This window comes from Hyaena hyaena, unplaced genomic scaffold (genome assembly GCF_003009895.1).
Source record: "Hyaena hyaena isolate Hyena2069 unplaced genomic scaffold, ASM300989v1 scaffold_999, whole genome shotgun sequence".
Classification (NCBI taxonomy): Eukaryota; Metazoa; Chordata; class Mammalia; order Carnivora; family Hyaenidae; genus Hyaena; species Hyaena hyaena.
Window position 1 is genome coordinate 372,351 of NW_024081632.1, and position 24,105 is coordinate 396,455.

At 36.7% G+C, this 24,105-nt stretch overlaps 1 protein-coding gene across 3 annotated transcripts in view; it reads left to right on the forward strand.

The window, feature by feature from the left end:
- FGF12 (fibroblast growth factor 12) overlaps window positions 1-24,105 on the forward strand; it is a 573,044-nt gene that overhangs the window by 342,876 nt on the left and 206,063 nt on the right. For all 3 annotated transcript variants that reach the window (XM_039221707.1, XM_039221706.1, XM_039221705.1), the window contains one exon: window positions 2,614-2,724. In XM_039221707.1, coding sequence (XP_039077638.1) covers window positions 2,614-2,724 — 111 coding nt within the window. The remainder of the gene's footprint in view (window positions 1-2,613; window positions 2,725-24,105) is intronic.

Genomic DNA, 24,105 nt, shown 5'->3' on the forward strand with positions numbered 1-24,105 from the left:
GTTCAAAGCATTTGTTCAATAGATGGTCAAGTCTCCTTTGAAACATCTACAGTGCAAGACGTGTGCTTTCATAGATTATCATGTAATTAAAACTCAGACTGCGAGCTTACTCGAGCACTGCTTTGGGGCAGTTGGGGATGGTATAAATGCCTGATGCTCATTATCTTGAACAGGAGTTGCCAACCTGAATTCCCAGGGCCCCTACAAGGGGATGGCTTCCCCATAGCAAAAGAAGTGCTTAATTACAGCTACAGAAAGAGGAGCATGGAAAAAACAAACAATCATTTGCTGGCATTAGTGGCTCAGCTGCTATGTATCTCATTACCAACCCAAACATGACTTCTTAAAGTGACCTTATCAAGCTTATTAGAAATAAAATATCAATTATAAGACAGTCGTCCCTTTCTTTATATGCTTTTCTATCCTCTGCTTGTAGCCCATTGTTTACTTTAATGACTTAGGAGCTTAATTAATATTTTACTAAAACAGAAATCGGAAGACATATAAGTTCATTCTCAGAATGCTCCTTTACTTCACTTATGCTGCTTTCTGATTTCATCACTGAAAGTAGACCTTAACTAGGATTTATATTCTTATGAGTTTCAATTCATACTATCACCTACATTTATTCATTGAATTTCTCAGCAGTTATAATTAGCATAGGCATTATTTTTCCCTTTGTATGAAAACTGAGCCTCAAATGTAAAATAACTTCCTCAGGACCACGCAGCAATTGTGGTTCAAAGCTGGGTCTTCTGGCTGCATATATAGAATTAAGTATGCCATATTAGCACCTGCCTGTCAGTCGGTTAGCCTCATGACAGAGGCACACATGGTCTTTTTATTCCCCCCAATTATATATTTCTCTCAGTTATGATAGCCAAACTTTCTTGGAGGAGGTGATCTTGAGCTGAGCCTGGAAAAGTTGGTAAGGTTTGATAGATGGTAATTGAGGAACAGGGCATTCTTGTACAGTGAGGTTAGCCATCTATGTGCTCCTCCGGTATGTCCCTAATGTGTCAGACTGGGTGAGACCCACAGAGGCAACACACTGGACATGCTTGGATTTCTGCCACCACTCAGGGCAGAGAATTCTAAGGTACCCCAAGTCAACAGATACTTCTAGAAGGGATCTAAAGATCGCTTAGTTTGACTTCTAGATAGTATTGATTAGGAAATTAAGGTGCACAAATTAAATGTATTTATTTAATACACACGTATAGCATATAGTTTTCAATCAGAATGCCTAATTTCTGGTTCAGTTCTTTTTTTTTTTTTTTTTCATAACCCTGCTTCATTATTCCAAGTTCCCTTGGTATCTGCTCTGCTTCTTACGATTGCTTTGAGGAGGGTATCTTTATATAGGCAATGCCTTATATTCCTGAATATATGTGATCAAGTCATATGTGGAAAAGTTTAACCACAGACATATGCTATAGAGAGCAGGTTCCTTCCCAAAGCATTAAATGCACTGAATTCTTAACTAGAGTTCTGATGTAGAATTAAACATCAATCAACGTATTTGGTTTAACACACAGTATCTAGCGTATTGTCTGACAAAAAAAGAGATTCGGAGTAAATATTGGTTGAATAAATGGGTGAAGGAATGAAATTGACTGTCAGTTGAAATTCGGTGATCGTCCTTTTGAGGATAGTATGTTGCTACTTCAGGAATGCATTAGAAGCGTCTAATTTTTGCCTAGTGCTAAAATAGAGACAAAGATGGTAGTGAGGCTACAGAAAATGAATTGTTGCTGGCAGCCAGCACCACAACGAGAAAGCTTTAAATATTTGTGGTAGCTGATATGTAAAAACCCAAATGTGGTATACAAAGTTCTGTTTGATGGTATTAGTGTGTAGGGAGTTTATAAGAGCTGAGGACCTCTTCTAATGGTCACTTCTCGTGAGGACCACTTCTTTCACTGCTAGTGAAATACTTAGAGAAATATGCATGAATTTATTATTTTTTTTCTTTTTTGGACTGGAAAAAATGACTTTTGTAGCGCTGAGCCTCCTGTCTGGTGAAGTATTTATTGAAGGTGAAATTTGTTTTCACATACTTTTCAGTGACATCTCATGGCCATAGGGGTTTTGCTTTTTCCTGTGGTTCTTATCCAAGCCATTCTTTCTTTCCAGCTGAACTTGATCAGAATTTCAAAACCCAGGAGTTTCTGATGGATAGTTGACGTTTAGCAGAAATAGAAGTCTTCCAGGGCCTGATTTTGACTGCTGGAAGCTTAGGAATTATAGTGACAGTTTGGTCTAAATAGTGATTCTAGAATGGGACCATAAAGTTGGTGGCATCTTGCAGTCAGACATTCGATGCATGAAGAAGAAAAACAATTCACTCTTAAGCACGCCGTTTTATTTTCTTAGTCATAATTAATTTTTATCTGTTTATATTTGGTTTCCTGCTGCACAGTATTAGGGCTCTGTCTCTAGAAGGAAAAAGAAGAGTAAAGGTATGTTACTGAAATGGCCCCTTTCCATACACTTATTTCAGTATTTAAGGCAATGGCATTTGTGACTTTTGAGAATTTTTGGACAGTTTGCAAGTGCATATTTTTATAAACAAAATAAGGATTTGAATAATCATTCTATTTTGTTTTGCAGAACCCCAGCTGAAAGGAATTGTGACAAGGTTATTCAGCCAGCAGGGGTATTTCCTGCAGATGCACCCAGATGGTACCATTGACGGGACCAAGGACGAAAACAGTGACTACAGTAAGGAACCTTAGCTTCTCCCAGGCCAGTTAATGATGATCAAGTGTATGGTCCAGTGTGTCTTCACTTAAGGCGTGGTCAGGCTCCCTTTTGAACTGTTTAACTGCTAGTAAGCTGGTGTCTCTTTTCTCCTTTTTGGCTGTGATTCCCTAGAGGAAAGGCACAGTTGAGAGAGGTTACACACTCAATGAGAAGGTAGAGGCTTGGAGGACTTCCAGATAGTCAGTGGATAAGAATATCATCCCATTCTAGTGTTTAGAGTCAATATGGTGGTAAGTATTCACAGGAACAAGGCAGACCTTCAGTGCAAGATGAGGTTTAAATCCTAGAACCAGGGGCGCCTGGGTGGCTTAGTCGGTTAAGCGTCCGACTTTCGCTTAGGTCATGACCTCGCAGTTCGTGGGTTCGAGCCCCGCGTCGGGCTCTGTGCTGACTGCCAGCTCAGAGCCTGGAGCCTGTTTCAGTCTGTGACTCCCTCTCTCTCTGACCCTCCCCTGCTCACGCTGTCTCTCTCTCTCCTAGAAATAAATAAAAACATTAAAAAAAATAAAAATAAATCCTAGAACCAAATAGTGAAAGTGTTATAATAATTCTCTGAACATCATTTCTGGCAGGCTGAAATTACTTCTTAAGGTAAACATTGAGTATATACATCTGTATATTACATGTGAGTTTATTTTAATGACAAAATTATTGTTTTTAATTTGTTAAATGTTCATTTATTTGCTTTGAGAGAGAAAGAAAGAGAGAGAACACAAGAAGGGAGGGACAGAGAGAGAGAATCCCAAGCAGGGTCAGTGCTGTCTGTGCCTGACCCAGGGCTGCATCTCACAAACCATGAGATCATGACCTGAGCCAAAATCAAGAGTTGGATGCTTAATGGACTAAGCCACCCGGGTGCCTTAAATTACTGATTGTAAAAGAAAAATATATTAAAATAGTATGATGATGTTTTGTTAATAACAGTTTAGTAAAGATTAGTGGACCTGAAATTTTGTTTATAATTTTTTAAAATAAAGTGCCAGATATTCAAATTTATTAATAATATTTCTGGAATTCATTTTTAACTAATTCAAGTGTAAAGTTGACAAGTTTAATAATTAAACAAAATCACCAAGGTATGACACAATAGTATATTTGCATTCAGACAAAATTGGAATATAAGCCTCAGAGCTGAGAGTGATCACTCTCATCATATCTTTTAGTTCCTGCAGAAGCATACACAGATACCCAGGGGGAAATTCATGTTATCTTAAAATTATTCAGGGTGCCATATATAGTTTCCTAAAGTTTGTTTGGATTCACTGCTAGATCGTTGGTGTTGAGCCCGTAGTAAATACTTATCAAATATATATCCCATTGAGTTGTCTTCTGATGAATATAATTTTGTGGCCAGGGTGACAATCTACCAAACTGCCTAAGGTCATCTAAGAAGCCTTGTATTTCATGCAGAAATACCTTTTAAATTAAAATGAAAGATTGGGGGGAAGATCTGCGATTCCTAAAGTGTGAAAATGTTCCTGCCCACCCCTTCTAAATCATTCTTTGTTCACTTAATATTACACGTTGCAAAATATAAATTACAATACAGAAAAGATCTTATTATAAAACATTGCATCCCAGTTTCCTGCAAAGTGGTTGATTAGCCTATTGTGGTTTGCATTGTTGGTTTGTAGTTGTAGGAATGCACTCTTTAAATGATTCACATTTTCAACTGAGTATGGAAGAATGAGGATGCCTTTCTCTCCATATAAGATTTTCATCTATTGCATCTGTACTTCATGTAGATTTAGTGAAGCTGCAAGTATGGACGGAATGAATCAGGGAGATTGCTTCGCTCTATCACCTGTGCTATCTCTGAGGTATCCCTGGATCTCAGTTTATTTTTCTATAAAATGAGGTGGCTGGGGATAATAATATTAATATCTTCTGTCGGCATCGTCCATTCAACTTTTTAAAAATTTGAAAAATTATAAATTGAGGAAAATAGATTCAATCCCCAAGTAAGCCAAATAGCCACACTCCATTCCACAGGATGAAGCTATACCCCAGACAGGCATCCTGCAGATAGATGACTTTTATCATGGGGCTGTGGCTTAAGGGCAGGGGCAAAAAAAGTGTGAGTTCAACTGACTAAAATCCTTCCTTTGCCATTTCATAGGAAAATAACTGAACAGTGCTCAACTGAACAGTGCTCGACATATATATATAAACACACACACACACACACATATATATAATATCCAGCATTATATGTAAATATATAAATACCTATATATTTATTTACATACATACATATGTACAAATATATATGCCTGTGTGTGTATACATGCATAATGGCATTAGGCATAACACATATCGAGGGTGATACATTTTATCACATACTGTTAGAAATTGAATTCATACATTTCAGATATTTTTCATTAAGATAAACAACTACACACACCTTTTTTAAAAAAATGTTTTATTTATTTTTAGGAGAGAGAGAGAGAGACAGCATGAGCAGGGGCGGGTCAGAGAGAGAGGGAGTCACAGACTGAAACAGGCTCCAGGCTCTGAGCTGGCAGTCAGCACAGAGCCCGACGCGGGGCTCGAACCCACGAACTGCGAGATCATGACCCAAGCGAAAGTCGGACGCTTAACCGACTAAGCCACCCAGGCGCCCCTACACACACCTTTTCATATATTGGTATTAAGAATAGTTTAGTGTACAAAATAAATAAGACTAGGATATATCTACCTGGATACCCAACCTCTGACTTAAATTCAAGTAAAAGTATCAATGCATTTGAACCCACTCTATGCTCTCCCTATGGAGTTCCACTTTCCTTCAGTATCAGATATAGCAGCTATTCTGCATTTAACAGTTTTCGTTTCCATGCAGCTTTAAAAACACATTTATTTCATATATGTATATTTAAACAATTCATAATATTGTTATGCATGTTTTAAACTTTTTTTAAGTGAGAGCATTACTGTATATAACTTCTATGTATATTATATTATGGTTGTGAGCTCCATAGATGGTGATATATTTGCTTTCTATTATTCATGTTCATGTTTGTAAAGTATGTCTTTGCATAAATATACCCAAATATATTTATCCATTCTCTTTTTGGTGCATAATTGTTATTTCTATTTTAAGGCAGCACAGTAGTGTTGCTAAGATATTTCTTATAGATGTTGAAAAGACCCTCCCTAACCATCCTTTATAAAATGACACATCTCACCTTGGCCCTCTCTATTCTGATATCCCCCCTTTTTTTGTATTCATAGCTTTTATAACCACATGACATAAAACTACACACACACACATACACACACACACACACAGTTGCTGTTTGTTTGTTTGTTTGTTTGTTTATTATCTTCCTCCCAGGAAAATGTAGGTTCCATGATGGAAGAGATTTTGTTTTGTATCGTTAGAATGATCTTTAATGCATAGTAAGTACTCAACAACAACAAAATGGAATGAATGAATGTCTCCTTATGCATATGTGCAAAAGTTTTTCTGAGTCATTGGCTAAAGACTTCACTCACCCATATATTTTTTTAAACTTTTTATTCTGAAATAATTTTAGACTTCAGAAAAATTACAGTGTAATACAGGATATTCCTATGTACTTTTCACCCAGTTTTCCCTAATGGTATCATTTTATGTAACAACAGTAAAATGATCAAAATTAAGTAATTAAAACTGGTACAGTACTATTAATTGAGCTATAGACACTATTCAGAGTTCACCAGTTTTTCAGTTAATTGATTTCAGTCAATTATTTTGATGCCCTTCCCCCTACATCTATATTTTCATTGAAAAATTTCTAATAAAAGCAAATAATTTTTATTTATACTTTTTCCTAGTGGAGATGAAAGGTAAAAATATCAGAGGGATTAAAATTCTACTTATTTGTTAAATAGAAAATTATATGTCTCTAAGATGTGAAAATGACTTTCTGTACTTTGTGTGGGCAGGAGTAAAAGCATTTGATTGTTTGAATAAAAAAACAAAAACAAACAAAAAAAAAACCTTGTTACTATGAGCATCTGTCAGAATTGTGCTATTTGGTTCACTAGTAGGTCCAACCAACCTTACCATGGTATCTTGCATTGAATTGATAAAGACACCTGTTCTTTTGTTCATGAAGAAAAGACTAATTACATGTAATTGAGTACAAAAACAAATGGGTTTGTCAGTGGCAACAGATAAGAATCTCTGCAAATGTAATGATAACAAAAGATACAAAACTGTGTTGGAACACTGGCACAAAGAACGACAATTGCAGTTTGGAGAGTATTAATAGGAATATTTTACATAAAATTAGAAAGGTAATTATTCTGCTCTACTAGTTGCAGTAGGAGAAGATGCATTTGAAGAGGTCAAACATGCTGGGGTGAAAACAATTAAGATATTATAACCAAATGCATTGTTCTCTTTCCCTCTGAACCAAATATGTGAGCAGCCATTTGAGTATGGAATGAGCTGCCTGATAAATCAGTAGAATGGTCCGACTGGAGATATTCAAGCAGATGTTGCAGTGGCACTCGTAGGGGGTTTTACAAGAAAACCCCATTGATTTGGGAAGTGGGGGAGAAGATGGCGGTGATTGGATAGTTTTAGGGTTCAGTGACTCCTAAGGTCTCCTTCAGTCCTGAGATTCTTTTTCATTTTAAGTTTTATTAAGCTTTAAAATTTTAATTCCAGTATAATTAACATACAGTAACATACAGTGTTATATTAGTTTCAGGTGTACCATATAGTGATTCGACACTTCCACATATTACTTGGTGCTCATCACAAGTGTACTTGTAATCCCCATCACTTATTTCATCCATACTCTACCCCCACCACCAGCCATCAGTTTGTTCCTTATTGTTAAGAGTCACTTTCTTGGTTGATCTCTCTCTTTTTTTTTTTTCTTTTTCTGTTCATTTGTTTTATTTATTAAATTCCATATGTGAGTGAAATCATATGGTATTTGTCTTTCTCTTACTGACTTATTTTGTAGCATTGTACTTTCTCATTCCTTCCATGTAGTTACAAATGGCAAGGTTTCATTCTTTTTTATCTCTGCATAATATCCCATTGTATGTTTATACTACATCTTCTTTATCCATTCAACTAGTTAGTTGTGGAGTTCATTCTGCTGGACGTTGGCTTATTTGCACCAAAGTGAGTGTTATCTAGTTGTTTCCATGGGGTGAGGTGAGCCTAGGCTCCTTCTACTCCACCATCTTCCCCAGAAGTCCCAGTCCTGAGATTCCTTTAAAAATTATTTTGAATAGGTAAGATGAGCATATAATATACAATGTTAAAGGAGCAAAAGGGTATGCAGTTAAGCAAAATAGTCTCTGACATCCACGAGCTGGCTTGGAATCTCCAGCAGCCCTTGGTGGGGTTCTATTGAATATACACAATTTCACAGGATAGCAAATCAGTCAAGGCCACGGTGATCGTGGTGGATTAAGACAAAAACAAGATCACTCTGTAACCATGTCTCAACACAGGCAAAAAGAGGAATGCTGTCCAAATGACAAAATGATCAACTATTTCTCTATCCTGGTTTATGTGAGTGGCTGCTTGCTAATTCACTAAACACAGTGTTAGCTTTGCTCTGTTCTTCTTGTGGTAATATTTATTAACATACCTAATCATAGAATGACACCTGCTTTCTTAGAGCAATCGAGTTGAGAGTAACTCTACATTTCTTTGAGCCCTCCCTAAAATCACCTAACATGAGACCAAATGCTCTAGGTCCATTCTTACACCCACTTAGACATCTAAACTCTAGCAACGTGTGCATATTTATTCTTTGCTGTGAGTCATTAAGCATGGGTGTGTTTCTTTGTCTGGGAGGCACTGTCATAGTCAAAAGCAATTTTCTGTTCTTCTCTGCCACCTGGTCACATTTCTTGGTATTCTTCTAGATGTAGTCTATTCATTTATCAACATATACAATGCTATGTGCTTTTATCTATATTATCTCTCTCTCCATCATCTACCTAACACTTGTTGAGCACCTTTTTAAGTTAAAAAAAACAACATTATATCTACGAGATTATCCATATTAGTACATATTTAGGTGGAATAATTTATTTAACCTAACTATCGAAGGCCTTTTCAGTTATTTTTTAAATTTTTTTAATGTTTTATTTATTTCTGAGAGAGAGAGAAAGAGAGAGAAAGAGAGAGAGAGAGAGAGAGAGAGAGGCAACATGAGCAGAGGAGGGTCAGAGAGAGAGGGGGACACAGAATCTGAAGCAAGCTTTAAGCTCTGAGCTAGCTGCCAGCACAGAACCTGATGCGGGGCTTGAACCCACAAACCATGAGATCATGACCTGAGCCAAAGTCGGACACCTAAACGACTGATCCACCCAGGCGGCCCCGAAGGCCTTTTCAGTTCTTTCTTACATTTTGCTAATGCAAACAAGACTATAAAGAATATCCTGTTCCATAAGTAATTTTGTATGTGTAAAAGTGTACTTAGGGGATGGCTATTTAGAAGTAGAAGTCCTGGGTCAAGGACATATATTTGAATTTTATTTAATTTTGAAAGATATCTATTTGCTCTCCATCATACAAATTTACACTGAGAGTGTATGTTTCCTTATGTTCTAGTCAACACAGTGTGCTATCAAACTTGTAGTTCCTCATTACCTAAAAACATAAACTTCATTTGTCTTATTATGAGTTGGTTGAGTATTTGTTCATTTATGTTAAGAACCGTCTGCAGTTCTTTTCTGATAAAATGTCAGCTTATATTTGTTTCTATGAAATATCTTTTCATTTGTAGGAAATCTATTTATTTTTTAAAAAATCAGCTCTTTGTCACATGAGTTGTAAATTTTTTATTTATTTTGTTGCTCGTCTCTGAATTTTTTTGGCCATGCTTTATTTTTATTATAAATAAGCTTTTATGCCCTCGGCTTTTCTTTCTTGTTTAAAAAGCCCTTGTTGAGGTGCTTGGGTGGCTCAGTCGGTTGGGCGGCTGACTTCGGCTCAGGTCATGATCTTACGGTTCATGGGTTCGAGCCCCGCGTCGGGCTCTGTGCTGACAGCTAGCTCAGAGCCTGGAGCCTGTTTCAGATTCTGTGTCTCCCTCTCTCTCTGACCCTCCCCTGCTCACACTGTCTCTCTCTCTCTCAGAAATAAATAAAAATGTTAAGAAATTAAAAAAATAATAAAAAGCCTTTGTTCATTCCAAGATTATTTTTTAAATGATCTCCCATGTTTTGATTTAATAAATTATTGTTTGACTAATGTACTTAATATATAATTAACACAGGATCCATTTCTTGAGATATTTCGATTCTAGACCTCTAATATTTCATGTTCTTAACTGCTGATTATAAATGCAAACACAGTTTATTCAGATTTTATGAATAAATTAAATTCTTCATGAATTCGGCATAAAGAAACATATTTCAGGGTCTTTTCCAGTTCCATACAAATTTTAGAATTGTTTGTTCTAGCTCTGTGAAAGGTCTGTATCTGAGTTTCAGAAATCCAATTGGAAACTTAAAAATGTAGTCATCCAGTTATGTTTTCTATACAATACCAAACATATGATGTTTTGATACCACCAACCACAAGTATATAGACATAGCCAAAGCCAACAGAAGCTCTGTATTGCTAAACTATCAACAGAAAGATGATCCACATGGTTAGTTGGGAAAAATTATCAAGGACATAAGGAATGCTGTGAAGAATTATAAAGATGTTTTTCTCCCCAACCAGGGGCCTTCCTGGACAGGGCATTCATCTCCTTCACTTAGTCAAGCATGTGTCTTATTCTCATGGGAGGGTGGGGGTTATGCCATATCCATTTATGGGGATATTATTTTCTTCTACTATCATCTATACTTTAAGAATTTGTCATCAATTTGTATGTGTGAAATCACACCTACAACTTGGAAGAAAAGAAAACAAACGTATGTGTTCTCCTGCTGATTTTCTTTAAGCAACATTATTTACATAGCCTGAAGCAACACTGTGGTACATGTAATGTTATTCTTGCAGTGACATATTTTTTCATTATCAAAATTAATATTTATCCTTAGCTTATGAATGCAGTTACTTCACTTGATTTTTTTCAATAAAGAAAAAATGCCTTTTGATTTTCATAGCTAGAAGGAGAGTAATGAACATTTGTTAGAAATTTGGTTTTGTTGACTATGTTTTAATTTTAAAGACTATGCCTCCAGATGATATTTCTGGAGAGCATGAACAAGAACCAATTTCCTTGAATAGTTTACTCACTCACATAAAATCATAGGGGAATAACTCTCTAAACTTTTTGTAGCCTTGACCTCTTTCCTTCTTATTAGTCTTGTATTTCTTATCTATTCCAAGACTCCTGCCCTCATGTGTTCTTCTAGTCAATAAAGGAAAACATGAGCCATTTGAAATTATCCTTCTTCCTAGTTTCTCTGTAACTGTTTGTGGGCATATTTATAAGCAGTATACATAGTAGTTAAAAATCCTAAGGGAGTGGGGTGCCTGGGTGGCTCAGTCTGTTAGGCATCCAACTTTGGCTCTAGTCATGATTTCACAGTTTGTGAGTTCAAGCCCCATGTCAGGCTTTGTGCTGATAGCTCAGAGCCTGAAACCTGCTTTGGATTCTCTCTCTGCCCCTCCCCTGCTTGTACTCGGTCTCTCTGTCTCTGTCTCTCTCAAAAATAAATTTAAAAGAGTGAAAAAAAAAATCTTATGGGAGCTACTTAACCAAGTATATTCCTAGAAAGAAAGGAGGGCTGAAATTGTCTTTAATTTGGCTCCGTGAGGTGACCAGTGTGTTGACCTTGAGAAAGTCACATAATATTTCTCGGATTTGTACAATGTCTGATTATACAACATGAGAGGAACATTAATTCTCACATAGAAGGAAATGTATGCACAGAAAAACTGACTGGCAGCTTCCATTTCCCTAAATACCATTTCTTCTGAAAGGGACGCTGCCAGCAGGAAATCTTCACTTTATAGATCCCCATGTGATATTCTCAAGGTGTGTATAAAGATGTGAAAAGTCACATACATAAATGATAGATCCAGAATTTGAATCCAGCCTATATGACTTGAGGTTATAAAACTTTGGTTTAGTTATTTAACCTCTTCACATAAAATTCCCTCATTTTTTAAGTGGGAATGATAGTAGAATTTACAGCACAGGGTTGTTGTACAGATGAAATGGGGTGATTCATGAAAAGTGCTTAAAATAGTGCCTAAAACACAGTGATTCTCAATAAATATTGTTGGTTATTGTTACTAATATTATTATTAATACTACTAATAATAATCTTCATCAGCACAGATGAATGAATACTTGTTTGCAAGGATCTCAAAGATCACAGCCATTTCAACTGGAGTAGAATCCTTAATGGCGGCAGCTATTATGACACATGAAAAAAAGAGGGTAAAGAGGAAAAGGTGCTGACCTGGGGGGTATTGAAGAGTTCTCTGAGTCAGTGGTTCATAAAATGTGTCGTCTCCAGACCACCCCAGCCTCAGCCTCATCTGGGAACATTCTTGAGCCTTAAGCTAGACATACTGAATTAGAGCCCTGTGCTGTGGCTCAGCAATCTGCATTTACAAGCCCTCTAGAGGATTCTGATGCACTGCAGTAGGTATGACTGGTAACTCTCCTCTGCCCCCAGGATTTGGAAGGCTCACATTTTCTGATTAAGGCAATCTCTGTCTTGGGACAGCCATACCTCGTTCTACTGGTACGTAATTCCTAATATAGCAGGGAAAGCATAGGTCTGTAGGCATACTGCAAAGCATGATGAAATTCAGACTTTGTAGTATCTCAGACATGTACAGAATCGGTTATATGTTTTTTTAATTTTATGATAACCACATTAAAAATTATTTTAATTCCAGTGCAGTTAATATGAAATAGATGAATGGATAAAGAAGATATGATGCATCTTGCACATATATGCACCGCATCTATCTATTTATGTACACTGTATGTATTTATTGAGAATACTGCCTGTGCATAAATATATATATGTATGTATGTATGTATATGTATATGTATATGTATATGTATATATATATATATCTATATATATATAGATAGATATATAGACACAATGGAATGTTACATTTGATTTATTATCTGGTGAGAATCAGAGCTCAATTCTAAACAGATGTGTGATCAAGCATAGGTTTGGGGGAATTACAAAAATGATATAGGTAAGCCTATGCCTTGGACATTGTACACATGCTAATTCCACTTATTTGGATATACTTCACCAGTCTTACACAATGGCTTATCTAGTAAGCCACTCTTACCCTTTAGAGCCCCTCTCAACTCTTACCTCCTTTGTCTGAAGCCTTCTCCAGCTTTCCTTGACAACTGCCACCCTTACCTAACACCCTGCACTCACTCGCTTTACCCTACTGTGTTTGAACCTTGTGTGTACATTTGCAGCTCACAAGTCACATTCAACTGGCAATTCCTTATCTGCATTTGTGTTTCCCTTCTTAGAGTGTGATGTCCTTATTTGCCCTTCTGCTGAGCACAGCAATGGACCATTTCCAAGATCCCAAACTGGAGGGCTATGCAGATAGGTTTCATTTATTTGGCATGATTCATGGGGGAAAAAATGAGTGTATTCAAACAGTGGATGAACCTTCTTTCCCTCACATTTTCCTTCTACTTGCTCAAGCCCTGAAGAGTTTTAAGTCTGGGATACCTCTTACTCAATATCATGAAATCAGAATGACTGAATACAACCTCAAAGGAAAGTATAAACCACTTAAGTATCACTAATTGCAAGTCCAAGTAGCTTGGACTGTGAGTCAGATAACCTGGTTTCCAGTGCAGGTCCTGTCCCCAGTTAGCTGCGTGTTCTTGTTTAAGCTTTTTGTTCCTTGGTTTTCTACTCTGTAAAATTAGGTGTTTGGAAAAGATTATCTCCAATATCCCTAAAAGAACTGAAACTTTGAAAGCCTATAAACTGGCAACGACTTGTGTTTTTTCTTTGAAAAACTTGAAAATTCCTCTTTTAAACACATTATGTAAAAGGACAAAATTGTAAGAGCAGGTACGACAATAATTTTTGCGATGAATTTGAAAACTGTAGTGAATTCACTCTGCTTTTAAAATATGTACAGAATTTGACCACTTTGCATTACCGCCATTGGCACTACCTAGACCAGGCTGCTCTCAACGTTGGACTTTTGCGGTAGCCTCCTGACTAATCGCATTACCTACGGCTTTCCCTCTTTAGGCTGTTAGCCACACAGCAGCCAGAGTGACCCAGTCAAAACAGGTCAGCTAGGTCACTTCTCTGTTCAGACTCTTTCATCACACATCATTAAGGGTAAATGCCAACTTCATTTTATGACCAATACAGTTTTACTTAATCCTGCCCATTACCTCCTGTCTATTCATCTTCCTGTTGTTCCTCAAACATGGCAACTATGCGTTTTCTCAAGGGCTTCCAGCATTCTATGCCTTCCTAGAATGTACTTCCACCAAATATCTAAATAGCACCCTTCCTCATCTTCTTCATTCCCTTCCTCAAAAGTGACACTTTTCATGTGGAGGCCTTCTCTGCTTAGTTTATAAAATTCATTCTGCCTTGGCAACTTGATTTTTTCTTCCTCCAGAACACTTGCCACTATCTAATATACTTACTTATTTTATTATGTCCCTCCTCCACTAAAATGTTCCCCATGTATACCTCAGAGTTTCCTCAGTCATAGTGGCTTATGCTATTCTTTCACTAATTATATCATCCTCTAAAAACAAGATCAATTGGGGGCGCCTGGGTGGCTTAGTCGGTTAAGCGTCCGACTTTCGCTTGGGTCATGATCTCGCGGTTCGTGGGTTCGAGCGCCGCGTCGGGCCCTGTGCTGACTGCCAGCTCAGAGCCTGGAGCCTGTTTCAGTCTGTGACTCCCTCTCTCTCTGACCCTCCCCTGCTCACGCTGTCTCTCTCTCTCTCCTAGAAATAAATAAAACATTAAAAAAAATTTTTTTAAATAAATAAAAAATAAAAACAAGATCAATTGTCTTTTGTCTCTGAAATTTTCCTAATTCTTTAACCGGAAGTCCTGCTTTCTCCTCTCCATATGCTGTACATCTCTTAAGAAATTCATGCAGTTTGGGGCACCTGGGTGGCTCAGTCGGTTAAGTGTCCAACTCTTGGTCTCAGTTCAGGTCATGATCTCAGGGTTTGTGAGGTTGATGACGTAGAGCCTGCTTGAGAGTCTGTCTTTCCTTCTCTCTGCCCCTCTGCCACTTGTGTGCTTGCTCTCTCTCAAATAATTTTTAAAAAATGTTTATTTATTTTGAGAGACAGAGAGTGATAGAGCATGAGTGGGGGAGGGGCAGAGAAAGAGGGAGACACAGAATCCAAAGCAGGCTCCAGGCTCTGAGCAGTCAGCACAGAGCCCAACATGGGGCTTGAACCCACAGACTGAGAGATCATGACCTGAGCCAAAGTTGGACACTCAACTGACTGAGCCACCCAGGCGCCCCTCAAAATAAATAAATTAATTAAAAATAAAGAAATTTATGCAGTTTCATCTGTATATATTTATTATACATGTGACTTATTTACTTCCTTTAGGTTGTAAGTTTCTTGAGGTCCTTGACTCTGTCTGATTTATTGCTGCGTTGGCATGTATTAAGGCCTTAATAATGGGTAATGCCTTGATAATGGATATGGGTAGGTTAATTTATAGTAATAATAGTATAATCAGACTACCAATTAAATTGAAAGGCTTATTAATTAGAATAAAAGCTCTACTGAGGCAGGGAAGTCTGTCTCTACTTTGCACTGTTGTATCTCTAGTACCTAGAACAGTGCTTGGCGCATATTAGATTCTCAATATTCGTTGAATAAATGAATGAAAGTGAATTCTCAGAACAATGCCATTAAAAATGAATATGACTTCATTGAACAACACCTAGTGTGAAGGATTAATGCAGATTGGATCACATTTGCCTTTTGTTTTGAGAACGACAGGCAATTTAAGAAACCTCAAAGGTGGATAAGGAAGTCATTTTCCATTATGAAAATAGAAAGAAAATTAAATATGGTTAGTCTGGAAAAGTGAACTCTGTAGCAATAATGGTAAAAGAAGGCGCTCCTGCACAATTTTAAATATATCTTTAAAGCAATATGTAAATATACATTCATGATGATAATTACAGAGACAACATTTTCCGAAAGTATGTAAATGGTATATTTACCCATGAGAGACAGAGCCATTGCTTTTATTATTCAGCCAGGACCAGGAGCTAAATTTAAGCTGATTTTGTAGGGAACAGAAATTATAATACTCAGGTGCTTTAAAAAGTAAGGAAAAAAAGGATGTGGGTTCCTTAAAGTAGAAAAGGATGTTAGAGTTGTGATAAATTAGAGATTATTATAATCTTTCTGAAATTACCTGCTTCTGAGGCTCTGAGATATGAAGTTGATTTGAAGGCAGAATAAGGAAAATTCAGTTCCATTATATCTATATCCTCTGTTTATTCCTCAATGCAAATTATTGCTTGAGAGATTATATAGGTTTACCTACATTCTCACACTTAATGGAGATAGTAATTAATGGCAGTGGGATTTCTTATATGTGACTGGTTTGATTAGGTATCCAGTTTATAGCTACCAGTTTACTGAAGAATAAATCATAGTTTTATTCTCATATGAATAAATATTTTTCCAGCGCATACAACCATGACCTATAAAGGAATTATATATTTTCCATGAGGAATTTGGAAAAATAAAATGGTAACCTATGTGCCAAGTATTATTTCTTAATACGAGTTTGGGGCATGTCAGATAATAATAGCCAATGTTTACTGAATAATTTTATTCATTTAAATCTAAAATAGTTCTATAAAACAGGTACTATAATCATGCCCACGTTGAAGATCAATAAACTGAGGCATGGGAAGTTTAAATAATTAGTCACACAGATATTAAATGATAGATTCAGGATTTGAATTCAGTGAGTTTAGTTCCAGAGTTAATGCCTTTGCCTATTCTCTGCATTGAATATCTTTTTCTTGGTTACCATTTCCTAGTGCATAATAAATACTTCCTTAAATCATACCATTGCATTCTCTCATGACACTTTTTAAAAGTATTAAGAAAGAAGAGTGATTTATTTGTAAAATATTAGGGTGGTTTATTTTAAGACAGTGTAAACATTGAACTTGAGGGGATTTTTCTTCAATATGTTTGATGTTTTTACATTGTAAATTAAAATATTTTTTGGAGGGCCACCTGGATGGCTTAGTCAGTTGAGCCTACAAATATTTTTTTTTACTTTTTTTTAACATTTATTTATTTTTGAGAGAGAGAGACAGGACACTAGTGGGGGAGGGACAGAGAGGGAGACAGAATCTGAAGCAGGCTCCAGACTCCGAGCTGTCAGCACAGAGCCAGGCGTGGGGCTCAAACCCACAAGCTGTGAGATCATAACCTAAGCCAAAGTTGGAGGCTTAACCGACTGAGCCACCCAGGTGCTCTGAGCCTCTAAATCTTGATTTCAGCTCAGGTCATGATCCAAAGGGTCAAGGGATTGAGCCTTGCATTGGGCTCAACACTGAGCTTAGAAACTGCTTGAGATTCTCTCTCTCTCCCTCTCCCTCTCCCTCTGCCACTTTCCTCCACTAAAGCTCTCTCTCTGTCTTAAAAAAATATATATGTATATATGTATATATATGCACATGTATATATTAGGATCTAGAATAGATCTAGAATCTAGAATATCTGTATATGTATATATAATAGTAAACCAGTATATGATAATTTTAATGTTCTTCACTTGGGGGCCAGTTTCATGTATCTGACTTGGAAGTTTGAGGTGTGTAGGATGTGTGTATTTGTGTGTGTGCATATATTTCCATGTATTATTCAGTAGCCTAGATAGAGTGCTATTGAGCAGGCATTCTGCCAAGACCTAGTGAGGTTGCACTTAGTACATCTGCTTTCCCTGACACCAAGACAGAGTGTGGAGGACATTCCCATGTCAAAATATGTCTGTTCAGCATTTCTAAGCCCACTCCATAGTATTCTAATTGAATTTTTAAAAATATCCTAAAGAAAGCTTCTCTTTGCTTCCTCTTACTTAGGTATTGACAGAAGATACCATTTTATTCTTACCTTGGTATATACCACAGATCGGTTACGACTCTTAACAAAGCAGTATGATGTTGTGAATATCCCATAAAATATCAAAGACAGACAGTTATGGAAATTAACATGCATTTCTCCATTTACCAGCTGTATACCCTGGAGCAATTTGCTTAGCACTTTAAAACCTTAGTTTCTCATCTGCAAAATGGGAATTATATGTAAAGATTTAAAGTATATAACATCAAACTTACCCTCCTGGAAGAGACTGCTTTGGAAAGCCTGAAAGAAGAGAAATCTATGTTGCCTAAAGTGCGATCAGGAGTGATTGCAGGGAAAGTGTAGGACTGAACAGAGCCATGAAACGTTGTATTATAAGACTTCTTGGAGCCTCATCTGCAATTTCAGCACCTGTCTGGGCCCTAGACTCAGTCTTCTTGTCTTAAAAAGGGTTTGACTGAAGTTGAATTTGCATAGGATTCAATCACATGGCACTTAGAATTTCCTTCAGAGGGGGTAGGAATGAAATATTTCACATGGTCTCTTCTCTGTCCTTTGATTCTGCTGCTGATGTAAGCAGGGGAAGTCCTATCATGACGCAAAGGGAGACAGTCATAATCCTCTAGAACAACGGGCCCCCCAATTTTTGAACATTAGAATCACTAAGGTAACTTTAAAAAATTCTGATGCCCAGGTCAATAAAATCAGAATCCCTGAGGATGGAATAAGGCGTCAGTATTTTTAAATAACGCAGATGATTCCAACGTGCAGTCAAGTGTAAGAATGGTGATTTCTTCTGGAACATTGCTTCTTATACTTTAGTGAGCATCAGGATCACCTGGAGGGTTTGTTAAACTACTGATTTGGGGGCCTAACCCCCAGAATTTCTGATTCAGTAGGTCTGGAAGAAGGGCTGAATGTTTGTATTTCTAACAAGTTCACAAGACCACACTCTGAGCACCACTGCTCTAGAACAGTGCTTCTTTAACCTGAAGTGCATGGTAGTCTGTTGGGGATCTCGTGAAAATGCAAATTGTGATTCTGTAGGCAGGTCTTGGTTGCAGCCTGAGAGTCTGCCTTTCTCATAAGCTGCAGGAGACACCAATACTGTCCACAACACATCTACTGACTGGTGAGGTTAGACAAGCAGCCGAGGCATCTGGGAGCTGGTTAGAACTACCCCACACCTCCTGAATATGAAATTGCTTTTTAGCAATGCTGTACATTGGAATCGTATGAGGAATTTAAAAAATATATTGATGCTTGGACTCAATCATAGAGTTTTTTTATTTAGTTGGTATGGATGTGGCCAGGGTGTTGAAATTTAAAAACAAACAAACAAACAAACAAACTCCCAGTAGGTTATAATATTTAACATAAAAAATGAGACAGAGTTATATAGTAAGATATTATTTTAAAGTACATTGTCATTTTATGGAATGTTTCTTGACATTTTATTATTTTAAAAAGCTTAAAATGACAAATACATGGCTCTTCCTGGGCCCACAGCAAATATTACTAAGTTCTTTTGCTTTTGTTTTTGTTTTGTTTTGTTTAGACATCTGTAAATTTTAATTATAGTTAGTGTGGCCTAGCCTGAAATTTCTTCTTCTTCTTCTTCTTTTCCTTCTCCTCCTCCTCCTCCTCCTCCTTCTTCTTCTTCTTCTTTTTCTTCTTCTTCTTCTCCTTCTTCTTCTTCTTCTTCTTCTTCTTCTTCTTCTTCTTCTTCTTCTTCTTCTTCTTCTTCTTTTCCTTCTCCTTCTCCTCCTCCTCCTCCTTCTTCTTCTTCTTGAAATAGAGAGAGAGAGAGAGAGAGAATATAGGTGAGCCAGCAAGATAGGGAAAGAATCTTAAGCAGGCTCCATGCTCAGCATATCTTCTTAAGACATACGTCTTCTTTTTACAAGACATGGTTTTGAGCGACTACGACACAATGATTGGAGTTTTGCATATGCCTGCCATATTCATGCTTTATCTTCATTAACACCAACATATTGGGGGAGAACTGTATTCTAGTTACTAAGTTAACAAAGATGATTCCCATGTAATTTCTGCTTTTTAGCTGATCCTAGAATAGTAGATGAGGTTGAAGTTGAACCTTTATGTAAAACAAAACTTAATAATGCCAGGTAGCACTGGTACTACCAAGTGATTAGGAAAAAACACACACACTGGATCTCAGAGATGGGAGAGATCCCCAAAAGCCATGGTGCTCAGAGAAAGTGGACCTTAACCTGAACCTTGAAGAATAGGAACAAAATATGTAAACTAAGATTATGAGAATTCCATTTCAGATAGAGAGGCACAGAGTTACCAAATGGAGAAAGCACCTTCCATGTTGGGCACAAATGGACTGACTAATGGATTTAGCAAAGAAATTATGTGGAGTTATCATAGAACCATATTTTAGAGTGCCTTAACTGGTAACTAGAGGAGTTTAAACTTTATATTTTAGGACATGGGGATCCAGTGAATATTACTGAGCAATTGCAATAGAATGATAGGTTAAATGTGGTTCTTGAGAAAAACTTTGTACCTAGAGCTTATAGGAGAAGTTAGCTGAAACAGATTTTAAGGTAGAGAATTCTGATGGTAAAATCATCCTCTTATTTTTCAAATTTTATTTTTGGTATTCCATTTCTAAAAAATAGAAATCTTACCACATTTATTTCTATAGATCCACTTAATATTTTTGAATGAAGCAGAAATATAATTTATATTTATATATTATACCATATCATATATATCATGTAATGAATGTATATTTGAATCATGAGCAGTAAATACAACATTTGAGTGTCAATGTCAGTGTCACTTGAGTGGAACCATGAATATTTTTTCTTTGTGGCTCTTTCACTGACTTTCCACTATTTAAATATAATTGCTCATCAGTATTGTGTGCATAAATTTTCAAAAGTGCTTTCTTGTTTTAGTAATTAATGATAATGAAGTGCAAAGCTTTGGTTATGCATATCTAAACCATCTCAAGCAAGTTAGCTTTTGTTGTGTTTGTTTAATTTTAACTAAAGGGAACTAAAGGTTTTATACTGCCTGAGTGGGGAATTTCTGCTTGGCTGACAAATTTATTTATTTTGTTTCCATTTTTTCTCTCTTTACAACTACTTAGATTGTGGTTACTAGAAATTCTCTTTTATTTCTTAAGAGCAATAATATTTTATAGCTTTATAGCCACCAGAACCTAGGTTCATACCCTTGTCTGTCTGTCCTTTTTGTAAAAAATTATTTATTTATATTGAGAGAGAGAGAGAGAAAGAGAGAGAGAGAACACAAATACACAAGCAAACAGAAGGGCAGAAGGAGAGGGAGAGAGAAACCCAAGCATGCTTCTTGCTGTCAGCTCAGAGCCCAATGTGGGGCTTAATCCCCTGAATGGTGAGATCATGACCTGAGCCTCAATCAAGAGTTGGACACTCAACCGACTGAGCCACCCAAGCACCCTACATCCTAGTCTTTTCTTGGCTGCTTTTGTGACCCTTGGGAAAACCGCATCTTTGAGATTCAGTGCCTTCGCATGTAAAGATAGTTGCAGAGTGTACATGTGGAGTTTATTTCTTTATTTTTTATTTTTATAGACTTTTACCACTATGAATGCAGGTACCATGTCTGTCTTTTACCTCAATATATTATAAGTGCCTAGCACAGTGTCTGGAATATATGGGATGAATTAATAAGTAAAGCTAAGAGGTCATGGAGTCAATTTTGGCAAAGTTTAATGGAAAACTTGTGGAAGATGTAAATCTAAAACGTTCAAAATGTGTGAGATTTCTTGGAAGGTGTTTCTGCCCTATGATCTTCTGGATTGACACCTGTGCTGTTCAGAGTTCTTCATGTGACCATGAGACAAATCTGATGCCTAAGACAAATTGGCCACAGAGGATGAGTGATGAGAGGGATTTGCTTTCATTATCGATGGTGACATGCTTCATTTTTCATCTTAAGGAGAAAAAAAAAAGAATCACATTGAATTGACTTGTTAATTATGCAAGTTTTTGAACATAACTAAAGTAACACAGGAAAGGTCATATGATAATATCAGGTTTAAAAGCCAGTGGCAGGACTTGTACCAGACCTAAGGCAACATTTCTACGAGTTTTCATCCAAGAAAGGGAGCATCATACTGCTCATTTTGACTATGCTGAAAATTCACAATGTTTGCTATTGGCCAAGGCTTAGAAGAAACATTTGAAGTCTCTAACCCCCAAACTGCTCATCAGTTCCATAAGTCAGTAAATTTAGTGGAGATATAAAGCAGACAGTTGGATTGTTTGGCCAATTGTTTGTAAAGTAAGGCATCAGACTGAAAGCACTAACTCATCATAGCCTAAATTAAAGTATGTTGACTTTTACATGTATTCATTGTTCTATTTTAAATACATAGTTATTTTTGCTTCCTGGATCTTAAATATATAAGATGAAATACATTGCCTTTCTTCTGCCATGACGTCTTAAGAAACTTAAGTTAAAATATGAGATAATGATGACCCAAGTGTTCCTTACTCCCCCACCCCCATTATGAAGGCTCTAGACCACATCAATAATGCTACTTTGTACTTTACTTTTGTAGTTTAATACATATTTTTAAAAAATATTATCTTAACTCATTTCCATAACAAGTCATTCAGAGTAGATGCTAAATGTCAGTGAGGTTACATTATTTCCAGTCACCAAAGTCACAAAGGTGTTAAATGTTAGAGCTGGGACTCCCCACTGAGAGTTGTGTCCTCTCAACTTAAGTTCTGTCCTCATACTAGTCTTCTTTCCTTAAAAGCTAAAGTAGGGACTATCATATTTCCCCTTATTTATGAAAGGAAAGCGATTTTAGAGTGTTAAATTCAGTGACCACAATTGTTTTTGCTTCTACTGTGCAATGTACTTTGGCTGAAAAAAAGCATATTTCATTCTCTTGAAAAATTCCTTCTTTTGCAGGGAAATTCAGGGAAACAAATAAATATGAAAAAGCAGTGTGATATGTGTTGTGTAGTGCTATGGAATGAGAATGAGAGAGCAATTAATTTGCCTGAATGAATACTCCATTGTACCCTAATTTATATGACCACATTTGTGTTGGAGGAGTTAAGAGCCCCGACTATCTATCTTCTAGTTTGTTGACTATTCTGTAAGATCATTTTCCTATTGAAAGTGAAGAGGGGAGGGGCACCTGGGTGGCTCAGTAGGTTGAGGGTCTGACTTCCACTCAGGTCACGATCCCATGGTTTGTGAGTTCCAGCCCCGCTTTGGGCTCTGTGCTGTCAAACAGCTCAGAGCTTGAAGCCTACTTCAAATTCTCTGTCTCCCTCTTTCTCTGCCCCTCCCCTGCTCATGCTCTGCCTCTCAAAAATAAATAAATGTTAAAAAATAGTTAAAAAAAAGAAAATGAAGAGGGGGAAGAATTGACCTTAATAAATGATAAAGGCCAGAAGTAAACATCATTTTCATGACTAGTGAAAACCAATTGAGAATAACATACAAATATTATCATAAATACTTTAATTATAAATGTTATTACAGGAGATTATATATAGGGTTATGAAGAAAAATAACCTTAATTTTAGGTTAAGATTTTGTAGGTTAGGATATATTATTCACACTCTAACAAAGTATCTTTATTGAGAACATTTTGATGAGTGTGAAGTGATAATTTTCAACACAATCTGATATTGAGAGTACAGAGATTATACCCAAATATCTCTATGCTCGCTCAGTATCTTCCACTATAAATTTAACTTGGGTTTTTAGTGGGTCATAAAATTCATTTTTTCCTTTATCCGTTCTGCAAATTCAACGTGGGGCTTGACAACATAACTGTAGTCTTTTATACCTGTTCATTATTACAAGCAATAAGGAGACTGTCCTTAGAAGTTGCTTGAGAAGATACTAGATTTACCTGTTGTAAAGAAGAATTTGTAATGAGTTTCTTGGCTCCCTCCTTTGCTCTTTCTTTTCCTGTCTTCCTCTTCTTATCTTTCTTCTTGCATCTTCATCTTCATGCAAGAAGTAAGTGCTTTCTGATGTGTTTTGCATTATTGCCACCTTTTTGTCATTGGAATAATTTGTATGGATAACGCACAGGTAGAAATTAAGTTGAATAAGAACATAGCACTTTTGCAAGGTACTTTTTCCAGCTCCAGTGTAATTTTACAAGATGCCTGATATCTTGATTATAACAGATTTCTCAAACTCTTCATTTCTTCTTCATTCTTTCTAAAACCTGCATCACCCTTCACACATACATCAGACTTATCCATCCTATACTTCTGTAGACTCA